This window comes from Gracilinanus agilis, chromosome 2 (genome assembly GCF_016433145.1).
Source record: "Gracilinanus agilis isolate LMUSP501 chromosome 2, AgileGrace, whole genome shotgun sequence".
Classification (NCBI taxonomy): domain Eukaryota; kingdom Metazoa; phylum Chordata; class Mammalia; order Didelphimorphia; family Didelphidae; genus Gracilinanus; species Gracilinanus agilis.
The window spans coordinates 211,845,733-211,858,835 of NC_058131.1; the positions used below are offsets into that span (position 1 = coordinate 211,845,733).

Below are 13,103 nucleotides of genomic sequence, written 5' to 3' on the forward strand. Positions count from 1 at the left end.
TAAATTGGGTGTAGATTCAGAAGGAAGATACCAACATCCTAATCAGTCAAGACTATTGCTAGGCAGGTTACTTGGAAACTTAAAACGCTGAAGAAACACAATCATCTGTTATTGTGGCAGTCCTAGGCAGCTCTCAGCGAAACTCTCCTAGCTTGTGATAAGAACGTTATAGGAACACGGTTAGTCCGGAACCTAATGTTCCCAGGGCTGGTTTCCGGCCGGTTCTATTCTCACGCTTCTACTTCAGGACTTCCGGAATTTCGGTAGAGGAAACTTGGATTCTCCGAGTAACGGGAGATTGGGGTTCCGCTATGGATTTTGACGAGGGGGTGAGAAGCGCGTTGCTGGGCTGGATTGGAGATGGACAGAGAAGGGCTTCATCTAGCCTCCCGAGGGATGGTTGAGGCTAATCAATCCACCGAGGGACTCGAGGCTGGGCTGGGAGGTCCCAAAGGAGGTGGCTCCGTAGGGAAGAATCGCTGAGTTTGCACCGGGATTGGCAGGGAGGCATTCTTGGCTTTCTGGTTGGGTATGAATGAGCTTGTGTAAGTGTGTATGAGTGCTCGTGCGAGTGTGAATTTAAAGAGGTACCGACTGTTATATGATGTTAGGTAGGGGTGTGTGTGGCTTTGTGTGTGTTTACACAAGTAAGTTAAACAATTATTAAGCACCTGAGTTCAGAACTGTGCTGGGCTCTGAAGGAGGCAGGCTGGTGGACGCAGGGAAGGAGATAGAAACCGATGAAGCATGGAATAGCTTAAGTTCTGTTGGAGGAAAATAACTGTACTTGGATAAGTAAGTCGAGTTTAACTTTGAGAGGAGAATAAAGGAGTGGAGAGAGTGTGTGTATCCGTGCCCATCTCTTGCCTCTTTTTGTATCCCAAGCGATTAGCACAATGTCTAGCACGTAGTAGGCGCTTAATAAATGTTCATTGGTTGATTTTGTTACTGTAAAGGCTTTTCAACTTTGTGTTATTGGAAGTTAGGTGGCACAGAGCATCAGGCCTGGAGTTAGAAAGACTTGAGTACAAATCTTCAAATCAGACACTTAATAACTGTGGGACCTGGGCAAGTCACTTAAATCTGATTTCCTCAGTTTCTGCATTTGTAAAAGGAGCTGGCAAAGAAAATGACAAACTTCTGCGAATCTTTTTTGCCAAGAAAATCCCAAATAGGGTAGGAAGAGTCAGATGCTACTGAAGAACAACAACAAAAAATGTTCCCTTTTATGAACACCTTTAACCTTTAATTGAGAGTTATTCTCCTAGCAGTAACTGTGAAAAGTTCCAGATCTTGCCTTCCTTTTTGTTGTTGTTAGTGGTGTGAGTTTTAATGAGTTTATGTATCCATTTTGGGCATATTGTGGTATTGTGTGGTAAGATGTTTAATTTCAAACAAGTGGTCCAGCCTTTGCCTGAACTCCAAATTGGGGAAACATACACATACCACCTTTCAAGATGCAACCTATTTCACTTTTTTCCGATGGTTCTAATTTTGGGGAAGTTTTTCGTGATATTTCTAGGATGGACTTCAGTGGCATCTGAATTTTCACACCTTACTCTAGGTTTATGGTAAAATGGCTTAGGACAGGACCAGGAAGCTAATCCTCCCAAATCTGCTACTAAAGCCTTCTTTCTTTGTCCTGGCCTCTAGAAGAATCAAAGTATACAATAATTGAAAATGTACTATCTAGATATACATTTGAGTTAAATATAATGAATGGATTTTTTTTCCTTTTCTCTCACAGAACGACTATAATGAACGCTGTACACAGTGTGCTGCTGTTTCTTGGGGAATTACTGATGAAGGAACATACTATTGTACTTCTTGTCTCAATGTTACAGAGGTGAGTAGTAGATGTTTTAAGAAATAAGTCTGCTTACATTTAAAAATTCCTGCCATGAATGTAAAATACTGAAATATCTGCAAAGTTTTGTAGATGAACATCCAAATGCATTTCTTTATATCTTCTTCAGCATGTCATTTGAAAATATAACTTCACAAAAATTTAGACATTTGGAGAATTGTAAATTAGACTTAGGACATTGGTCTTTAATTATTCAAAGCCAGATTCTGCCAGATGTTTGAAATGATACTACTTACTATTAAGCATTAGACTCCTTCAAGGAAGAAACTATCTTAGTTTCTCTTCAAGGATGAGACTTTAAATCTCTTCAAAGTGATCCGCAGTCTGATGTTTTGGTCTGGGTCCTGTGATTTTTCTCAATGTGGAGAAATATTTGTTGTAGAAACTTCCTTCATTGAAGCAGATCAGCAGGTCATCTGTAATTTATGTTTATAAGAAGTTGCCTGAGGCAATGAGAAATAACATGACCATGAAGTCACATAGCTAATTTGTCAAAGACTTGAACTTAGGTCTTTTTGACTTGAAAGCTGGCCCTCTATCCATTCTGCTACACTGCTTTTGTACATAGCAAGTACTTAATAAATGTTTGTTTTTGTTTTCTTGGAATTAAACTCTGGAATTCAGTGGAAAAAATGTATTTTGTACTTTTAAAATTAATTTTTCATTTTAATTAATTAATTTAAAAATACTTTTTTGTACTTTGATTTGACTTTGGTTATTAATACTGTTAAAGGTCTTTACTTTTTTTTTAAACCCTTACCTTCTCTTTTAAAATTGATACTAAGTTTAGTATTAGTAAATATATTAATTATATATGTAATATATATAAATAATAGTTATAGTATGATTAAGGCAAAAGAGTGGTAAGGGCCACTCTTTGAGATGAGACTAAATTTGAACCTAGGAGCTCCCATTTCTAGGCCTGACTTTTTTTTTAATTTACTTTTTTTTAGCATGTAAAACACTTCCATAGCGGTCATTATTGTAAGAGCAGTCATACAAAACCAAAACCTCAAAATAAAACTGTAAAGACACTGATACAAAGGATAGCTGTTTTGATCCACATCCATCTAACTCCATCAGTTCTTTGTCATAAGTCTTTCAGAATTGTCCCAGATCATTGCATTGTGGAGAGTAGCCAAGTTTTCACAGTTGGTCATCATACAATATTGTTGTTACTGTGTGCAGTGTTCTCCTGGTTCTGCTTATTTTGCTTTGCATCAGTTCATGTAGATCTTCCTAGCTTTTTCTAGTCATTTTGCTTATCGTTTCTTATAGTACAATAGTATTCCATCCCTAACATATATGTTCAGCCATTCCCCAAATGATGGACATCCCCTAAATTTCCAGTTCTTTGCCAACACAAAAAAGAGCTGCTAAAAATATTTTTGTACAAGTAGGTCTTTTTTTTTTTTTATTTCTTTGGGATACAGACCCAATAGTGGTATTACAGAATCAAAGGGTTCACACAGTTTTATATAGCCCTTTAAGCATAGTTCCAAATTGCCCTCCAGAATGGTTGGATCAGTTCACAATTTCACCAACAATCAGGCCAGGCTTTCAATATATTGAGCCACCTAGCAGCACTCCCTCTTTTTTTTTTTTTAGCTTTTTAAGGTTTTTTTTTTTTTTTTAAAATAGTATTTTTCCCCCATTGCAGGTAAAAATAAAATTTTTTTAACATATATTTTTTTTAAAGTTTAGAGCTGTAAATTTTCTCCCTTCTTCTGACCCTACCTCCTTTCCTGCCCTTTCCTCTTCCCTGAATCTGATATAGATTTTACATGTATAATCATATAAAACATTTTTCCATATTAGTCATTTTGTAAAAGAGTTCTCAAATGGGAAAAAAAAAGAAGAAATAAAATTAAATATATTTGTTTCAATCTGCATTCAAACTCTAATTCTTTCTCAGAGGGCAAATAGCATTTTTTATCATGAGTCTCAGATTGTCTTGGATCTCTGTATTGCTCGGAATAACTAGGTCATTCACAGTTGTTCAAGAAATATTGTTGTCATTGTATAATGTTTTTCTGGTTCTGCTTATCTGTTCATGTAAATCTTTCCAAATTTTTTTTTAAACGTTTACCTTCCATCTTAGAGTCAATACTGGGTATTGGCTCTAAGGCAGAAGAGTGGTAAGGGTAGGCAGTGTTGTTGTTATTGTTTAGTATTTTTTCAGTTGTGTTTGACTGTCCATGACCTCTTTGGTGTTTTTCTTAAGTTTTCTTTATTTCCATCAAGAATGTTTTGTGGTTGTATTTATATGAAACCTGTGTGTACTTTGTTAGATGGACTACCAAATATTTTGTATATTCTATAGTTATTTGGAAAGGAATTTTTTTTCTACCTTTTCTTGCTCATGTCTTTTTTTTTTGCTGGTGAATTTTTATTTGCCAGATTATTAAAAAAAAGTTTTATTTTCCCCATAAAGCAAAGAACTTCCCAGTAATTCCACTCCTTGATTCCCCAAATACTTATCAGGAAGAAATAATCTAAAGTATTCCTGGAAAGGAAAACTTTCATATTAAGGAGAACCTGATCATTTTTCCAAATTGTTTAGAACCTTTCAAAGGGACAGAAGGCTGTAGGCCAAAGCCAACCAGTCAAAGCATTTAATAAGCATTTATTATATGCCAGATGTTGCTAAGAACTGGAAATATAAATACAAGCAATACAAGTCTCTGCCCTATGATTAACTGGGAAAGACAACATAAAAAATGGAGCCAAAAGGTGGTGGAGAAGAAGGGTACGTGGGGTGTGAAGACAAAAGAAGTGCATTTTCATAAAACAGAACCCAAACAGATTTTGTAAGAAATCCTTAATATTCATTTTGTAATGCTTGCTTTTTGGGGGGGGAAATCATATAATAAATTCTACATGTTATTTTTCACAGTGACCCGTTTTGTCTTTGCTTTTTTCTGTTCTCTTCCGTGCTTTTTAAAACATGTTACAATGGGTCTCTCTCTCTTTTTTTCCCCATAACTATGGCTAACTGCCTTACCTCCCCAATAACTGAGAAAAGGAAAGTTAAAAAATATCTCTGTAACAAAATAAACATAATGAAGCATAATGAAGCTGTGCTGTAGTCATATTGAAAAATGGATGTCTAAGGTTCTTATGTTAATCACCTTTCTGTCAGGAGGTAGGTAATGTTTCATCATAGATCTTCTGGCATTATGTTTGGTCATTGTACTGGTTAGAGTTCTTAAGTCTTTCACAAAGTTATTTTCTTTTCAGTGCTGTTATTTAAATCAGTTGTTTTCTTGGCTCTAATTACTTCACTTTTCATTAGCTCACCCTACCCAATATTCTCTGATATCATCTTTTTTTGTCATTTCTTATGGCTCAATTATATTATATTACATTCATATACCAGTTTGTTTGGCCCTTTCCCAAGTATCTAAGAGGCAATTTAAGGCATGTTTTTAATTCCTAGATTTTTTTAAAAATCTTTTTTTCCTTTTCCCTCTTTCACTCCTCTTTCAGGACCAGGAAGTTTGGGCTTGTGCATGACTGCTTCTTCCTAATATTATGTTCCCTGTTACCCTCTGCTATTCTACTTCATTACTTGTTGAGTTTGATGTTTTTCTATATCAAATTGTGTTTTGTGGCTCTATGTATATATGCCAATTGCTCCTTTGTTTCTGATAAGTATGGGATTCATCTGATGCCTACTACTTCCCTTCTTCCGTATTCATATATTCTTTTTCTCATGCATCTAATTTTGAGAAAGAATGAATTCTTCCTCCTTTTTCCTCTTTTCTGCAGTAACTTCTATTTCCATCTTAAATTCCTCTGAACAGTACTCCCAGAACCTGAGTGCCCAAACTCTGTCTTTCTTGCCTAAATCTCTTTGAAGACATTAAGGTTCTGAAATGCTTTCTTTTTCCTCTATTAGAATGTTAGCACTACATCATCTTACAGTTTTCTTTTAATTATTCAAATTTACTTTTCTTGTGCTTGTATTTCAGAGTTCCTACTCAGTTCTGGCCTTTTCATAAAAAAAAATTCTTGAAAATCCTCTCTTCATTAAAGATATGTTTTTTCCCCTGTTGGACTGTACCCTCTTTTACAGGGTAATTCTCAGTTGTAAGGCTACAACTGTATTATTCCAAGGTATCCTCTTGGTTTTAGTAGAACCATTCAGATCTTGTGTGATCTTTATTGTAGTTACTTGGTACTTGACCCTTTGTGGATCTTCACAGTATTTTTTCTTTGATATAGGAGCTCTGATTTTTGGTTATGATTTCCCTGAAACTTCTCTTTTTGAGGTTTCTTTCAAGAGGTGGTCATTGGATTATTTCCTGTCTTTACCCTGCCTTCTGTGTTTAATAGATCTGGGCAGTTTTCATTTATGCTTTCTTAAATTTAGCTTCCCAGCATTTTTAATCTTGAGGTACCAGTTTTTAAATAAACCTTACTGTCTGTCTTAGAATCAATACTAAGTATTGGTTTCAAGGCAGAAGATTAGTAAGGGCTAGCAGTTATTTTTAAGTGACTTGCCCTTAGAAGTATCTGAGGTCAGATTTAAAACCAGGACCTTCTACCTGCAGTCCTGGGTCTCTACCTAGCTGCTCTCCAGCACCAGTGATTCTTAAATTCTCTCCCTTTGATCTATTATAGAGATTAGTTATTTTTATTATCAGGTACCTTGAAGATTTTTTTTTATCTCTTGATTTGGTTCTAATATTTCTTACTGTCTTATTGAGTTATTGATTTCTGTTTGATCTGTTCTAATTTTCAGAGTCTTTTCTTCAGTGAGATGTACTACTTTCTCTCATATTCTTTCCGTTAGGACTTTCATTTTGCTATCTCTTGCTAAATTTTTTTCTAGATTTTCATATAGTCTTTGTGAAATATCCATTTTGCCCCTTTAAGACTGCTTGCCATTGTTACAGAGTTAGATTCGTAATGATTTTTGTTATTAGTTGGTGTCTTATTTATTAAATAAAATACTTGTTCAGTTTGTTCAGCAATGCTCAGGTTCTACCCCATGGTACATTTTTTGAGTTGAGTAGTAGGCCATTTTTATCTTGGCCTCCTGGATTCTTGTGCTATTCTGAGTTAACCCCTCCCTCCAATGGATCTTTGAGTTTCAGAGTGCTGGATCTTCAGGGCCATTTCTGGTGTTTCAGGTCAGAGTGTTAGGTCAGTGATGGAGAACCATTTTGAGATGCCATGCCCTGCCCCTATCTCACCCCCTGGCCCTCCCCTTACCCCAGACAAGGGAGGGAAGAAGCACTCCCATTGGACTGCTGGGTGGAGAGGCAGATAAAGTGAAAAAAGTCCTCAGAGTAGTGAAGAGGGGGAGGGGAGTGGCCTGAGTGCTCCTCTCCTCTCCTCTCCAGCTCTGTCTCCTGTGAGCGACCCAACTTAACCTCTGTGCATTCCCATTGGGCTGCTGGGCAGAGGGGAGGGTGATGTGAAAAAATGTCTGCAGGCATGGTAGAGAGGGGGAGGGGAGCAGCTCTACCTGAGTACCTCTGCCATTTTAGTAAGGAACCTGGGGGAGGTATGTGACTCATGTGACCACAGAGAGTGCTCTACATGCCATCTTTGGCACCTGGGCCATAGGTTCACCATCACTGGTCTAGGTTGTCCTAGTCTGAGCCTTTGTCACTATATTGAACAGCATTTTTTTGGTCACTCCAGGCTTCTACTCCCCAGGACTTCCAGAGTTCCTACCCAGGGTCATTCTGACAATTTGGGGGCATTCTTAGAAGATTATGCCTTTGCTCTTGCTGCTTCTGGACACAGAGTAGTATAGGCTATACATACTTTATCATGCGTCCTACTGAAGTTCCTTTTGCTTGAGGGCCCCCTTTTCTATTGAACTTTGGGTTCTGGTTGACTTTTACTTTAGTGGAAGTTGACTTTAGTGAAAGCTATCAGTTACTATATTTTTTCTTTAAATTTCTTTATCTTTCAAGGTTTTTGCTGGAATAAGAGGTATTGTAGATGGTTAATCTGTCTCCTGTTCAAGCAGCTTTCTTAGCAAGAACTGCTTCTGGGGTATTTGTGGGAGATCTGAGTGTCCTAACGTTCTACCATCTCTCCACATTCTTTAGTTGAATTTTTAAGAGCATATTCTCTCCCAGCCTATGGAACTCTGAAAGTGAAAAAAAGTCCCACATTAGACCATACTCATTAGCCCTTGTTTTAATTACTTATTAGCTTACTCTTTACTTTTCTCCTGCAAATACACACTTTTCTTGATGGTTAAAGCTAGTATACCCTTTGACTACCAAATAAAGGAAATAATTTCCTAGAAGGTATTATCCTAAGAGCATTTTTGTTATCCCTATCAAGTTCCCCAAGCATTCCTCACAGTAACTGTATAGGCTGCTTCGTAGTTTTCTTTTTTTCCCACTGAACTCCCTATATACTCCAAAAAACATGTTAGCCATAGGAAACCATGGCCTGTCTGATGACCCAGGTCACCTGTTCTTCTATAACAACTTTCTAACACTTAAAAAAAAAGTTCCCCCCGGGAGCTGGGTAGCTCAGTGGATTGCGAGTCAGGCCTAGAGACAAGAGGTCCTAGGTTCAAATCCGGCCTCTGACACTTCCCAGCTGTGTGACCCTGGGCAAGTCACTTGACCCCCATTGCCTAACCTTACCAATCTTCCACCAAGGAGCCAATACACAGAAGTTAAGGGTTTAAAAAAAAAAGTCCTAATGAGCAGTCCTATAGACTCCTTTATGTTGAGGTTTAAATATCAGTTTTCCATCTTTTTAATGGTCTATATCTACTTTTCTCAGAGGCGTAAGGAAGTTGAAAGCATTGCGGACTTTACACCTAATACAAAGATCCAAGCCATCAACAGAGGACTTAAAAAAAAAAGGAAACTCGGTATGTATGCTCTGGATATACTCATCAGCATTCTTTATAATCATGTATAGTATCATCTTTTTTGTTTTCATTTAATTACTTTTCTAGGACATTGGTTTCAATACTGGATTCATTCTATGATTTTATTATATGGGGAACTCCTAGGTGAAGAAACTTCCTTCTCTGCTACTTACAGTCTTTATGAAATTGCCCAGAGCACTAAGAGCTTAAGTGACTTGACCCCTGGTCACATGGCCAGTACTTGCCACATGTGGAAATTGAATTGAGATCTTCCTAGTCCTAAAACTCTCTGTCTACCATGTCATATTTTAATAATAATAGTAACTAGCATTTTAAAGTGCACAGTGCTTTACAGATATCTCATTTCATCATTTTACAAATGAGGGAATTGAGGCTGACAGAGAAATGACTTGCCATGTGTTATACAGTGAGTAAGCTATCTGAGGCTGGATTTGAATTCAGGTCTTCCTGACTCTAGTTTCAGTGCTTTTAATTTTTATATCACATTCATTTCTCTATATATTTCCTCTTGTAATAACATCAACCTCAAAAAATATTAAATAGAAACAGCCAAAACAGAAATAGTATCTGACAGTGTTTTTGCTTTCTTTCCTTATAATCACTGGGCTTCTCTACTTAGAGGAGAGAGGTAAATTTAATTGTGTTCTCTGAGACTTCTTTGGTTTAATTCAGTTACTCAGTTTAGCTTCCTTCAAAAGATCTTTTCATTTCCATCGTTGTAGTCAACAATTCTGCTGGTTCTTATTTTATTGTCACTTCATATAAGTCCTACTATTTTTCTTTGAATTCCTTATTTCTGTCACATCTTACTACTGCACAGTAATATTTAATTACACTTGTACGGCCTGGTTTGTTTACCCATTCTCCACATTTAACATCCACTTTAGTTACCACCAAAAAAAGATGTATATTGTATGAGGACAAACTTTTCAAAAAATGCTATTGGAAAATTAAGTAAGCTTTTTTACAAGGACAAGGTAGTTAGCTATTAGTGTTATTTAGTCAGAGAATATATGACTACTCATCAGAGATATTCTAGAGAGGATACATTTGGTAGAGAAAAGATTAAATAGTATCTGTGCTCCCTTTATGAATTTGGTTATAGAAAAATATATGTTTTCTCTTCTGTAAATATAGTAGTAATTATAGTTATATCAAAATTTCATTAATTTAAATATTGCACATTATTCATAACTACAAATATGAGATTTTAGAGAGAGATTTACAATATTTAGGAGAACAAACTTTTGTTTTTAAACTTTTACCTTCTGTCTCAGAATTGATACCAAGTATTAGTTCCAAGGCAAAAGAGTAGTAAGGCGAGGCAATTGAGGTTAAGTGACTTGTGCAGAGTCACATAGCTAGAAAGTATCTAAGTACAGATCTAGACCCAGGAACTCCTATCTCTAGGCTCCACTCTCTATCTACTGAAACACTGAGCTGCCTTGAAAACAAAATCTTAAGGTGGTATGGTATGAATGCTGGATATGGGAATAAGGAAAACCTGGGCTTAAATCTTGCATCTGATTCTTTCAAGCTGTGTATTCCAAGTCACTTAATCTCACTGAGATTCAATATCATCATCTGTAAAATGGAAATAGTTATGCCTAAAGAATGAATCTCACAGAGTTTAGAAGAGTTTTTAGAAGATTTAAATGAAATAATGTGTTTTAAGTCTTTGCAAACTTTAAAATGTTTTATACAATGTGAGTTATTATCCACATCAACTCAGGTGACTAATGAACCTATATCAGGTGACAATTTTATTAGTCAAATTAGAATCCATGTTCACTCCAAATCATAATAAATAGCATTGCTTTTTAAAAAGTTTGTTAATTCAATTCAGGAAATGTTTATTAAAAGTACCTACTATGGGGCAGCTGGGTAGCTCAGTGGATTGAGAGTCAGGCCTAGAGATGGGAGGTCCTAGGTTCAAATGTGATCTCAGACACTTCCCAGCTGTGTGACCCTGGGCAAGTCACTTGACCCCCATTGCCCACCCTTACCACTCTTCCACCAAAGGAGCCAATACGCAGAAGTTAAGAGTTTTTAAAAAAAAAAAAGTACCTACTATGGGGGAACATCTAGGTGATTCTGTGGATAGAGGGCCGGGCCTGGAGATGGGAGGTTCTGGATTCATATCTGGCTTCAGATACTTTCTAGTCATATGACCCTATGTAGGTCACTTAATACACACACACACACACACACACACACACACACACACACACACACATCTTGCCATTGCCTAACCCTTATCACTCTTCTACCTTGGAACCAGTACATATCAATACATATTATTGATTCTAAGATAGAAGGTAAAGGATAAAAAAAAAAAAAGAAAAAAGAAAAAAAAGTAGAACCAACCTACTATTGTGTAGTCCTTTTCCCCATTTAATCTGAGTTAGTAGTTTAGTTTTCATTCTCATGCTCCATTACCCCCACCATGAAATGAATAAATTCCTGTTTTTCCTCTAAAGACCTATTCTTATGACACTTGCCATAGACAATACTTGATTCTTAAAGGCTATCCCTTTGAATCCATTCTATCAGACTGAAAAGTTTCAGGTGATGGGTATAAGTCTTTAGTCTGATGACTCACCTATCTAAATACTAGGTTTGCAAGAGAGGTGACTCAATACCAAAAATTCTGTAAGACTTTTTACTAAGTTATTGGAATCTGCATTAGTGGAGAGGTGATGAAATTACAGAATCACCAGGTATTGAAGTATTAATATTAATAAAAAGAGATAATTTTCACCTGTAGTATGCCATTGATCATTTGGTTTCTTTCTCTTTGGCTTTTCCCCAACAAGTGATCATTGTTTCGATAAGACTAGATTGTTACAGCGCAACTTTTATAGACTTAACTCTTAGCTCTCTTCTCTATTCTCTGACATTTAGCTGGCCCTTGACATTGTTCACAGTTTTCTAGTTCAATAGAAAATAGTAGAAATGGGGATGAGTGCTTTATTGTCTTTTTTTACAAGGCATTCCTCCATTAAAGTATTAATTTTTCATTAACTTTAGTTTCTTGCAAAAAAATAAAATTCTTTGTCTCTGGTGTATTTCAGATTAGAATACCAAAAAATTACAAAGCATTTTTAAGAAAAACATTTCCTGTTGACACAATATTAAAGTGATCATTTTATAAATCTGATTTTGTATCAGCTTTTTTAATATTCTATATATAATATATAAATAATAAAAAGATATTTTATATTTTTATATTTTATAAAAATTTTATAAAGCTATTTTGTATGCATACTTGACAAAAAGGAAATATGTTGACATGAAAAATAAAATGTGGAAACAGTAAGACCTATATTGTGAGATTTAAAGGAAATATATTTGAAAAGAGTAAACTTCAGTTTTTAATTGTACATTGATATTGGTAAAACTTCTTCTGTGCCAAATGTTAACCATTAATTTTGAAAAACAAATAATTGAAATGTGGTTTTTGCCATTTAGAGAAAGGCTGGGAGTGGTATGTCTGTGAAGGTTTTCAGTATATACTTTATCAACAAGCTGAGGCCCTTCTATCTCTGGGAGTGTGCCCCAAATTAAAGGTAAGTCAAGTCAAATGCATATGATAACTTAATATTTTCTTTTTCTGGAAAAATGGGATTCAGAGTGGAACTAAAATTCTAAGGCCACCATAGAACTATTTTTTCTCATTGTCATTTGAATACTCTTTCTATTAAAATATACTTTTTCTCTGAAATAATATATTGCATGTGTTACCATTACCTAAATTTCATATTCTCTAATATTTAGTATTTGGAGTACTTATACAATTTCTTTGTAGTTTTCTTTCATTCACCAAATATTTATCATTAACAATAAACTTGCTGTATGCCTCAGACTAGGATAAGTGCTAAAAAAAAGAATCCTCAATATTAGTGAAACAGGGATAGTAAGATAATATGTAGTCAGATACTTATAAAGTGACTGCCAAAGAAATTAAAGATCCCCATGGTTTGAAATGGTCAAGGAAAACTTTGTAGAGGAACTTGCTAAAACCAAGCCAGTCTTTGATAAGGATAAACCAGAAGAAATCTCAATTGGAATAGAATATCTTGAATTCTAGATGAGTAGATAGATACTAGTCTAATTTTTCTTTTTTTCTTTTAATACAGTTTATGGAAATAAAATTTTGGAGAACATTTTAAAAAATCTTTGAACTGATAGAGAACTCTCTACATAATAATTAACAATATTTGGATCACAACAGAAGAAAAAATTTTAGACAGAAGAACTAATTACCTTTAAATATTGAAAATATAGTTTTCCTCTTTTGCAATAACCCTGTAGTAAAATAATAATTTTATTTGTGGACAGTTTTACATAATTGCTATG

General features: G+C 35.5%; 1 protein-coding gene across 1 annotated transcript in view; it reads left to right on the forward strand.

Annotated features, from left to right (window-relative positions):
• The first annotated feature begins 311 nt into the window (after positions 1 to 311).
• TAF1B (TATA-box binding protein associated factor, RNA polymerase I subunit B) overlaps positions 312 to 13,103 on the forward strand; it is a 78,150-nt gene continuing 65,358 nt past the window's right edge. Inside the window, exons 1-4 of the mRNA XM_044660944.1 lie at positions 312 to 329; positions 1,748 to 1,846; positions 8,633 to 8,723; positions 12,216 to 12,313. Coding sequence (XP_044516879.1) covers positions 312 to 329; positions 1,748 to 1,846; positions 8,633 to 8,723; positions 12,216 to 12,313 — 306 coding nt within the window. The remainder of the gene's footprint in view (positions 330 to 1,747; positions 1,847 to 8,632; positions 8,724 to 12,215; positions 12,314 to 13,103) is intronic.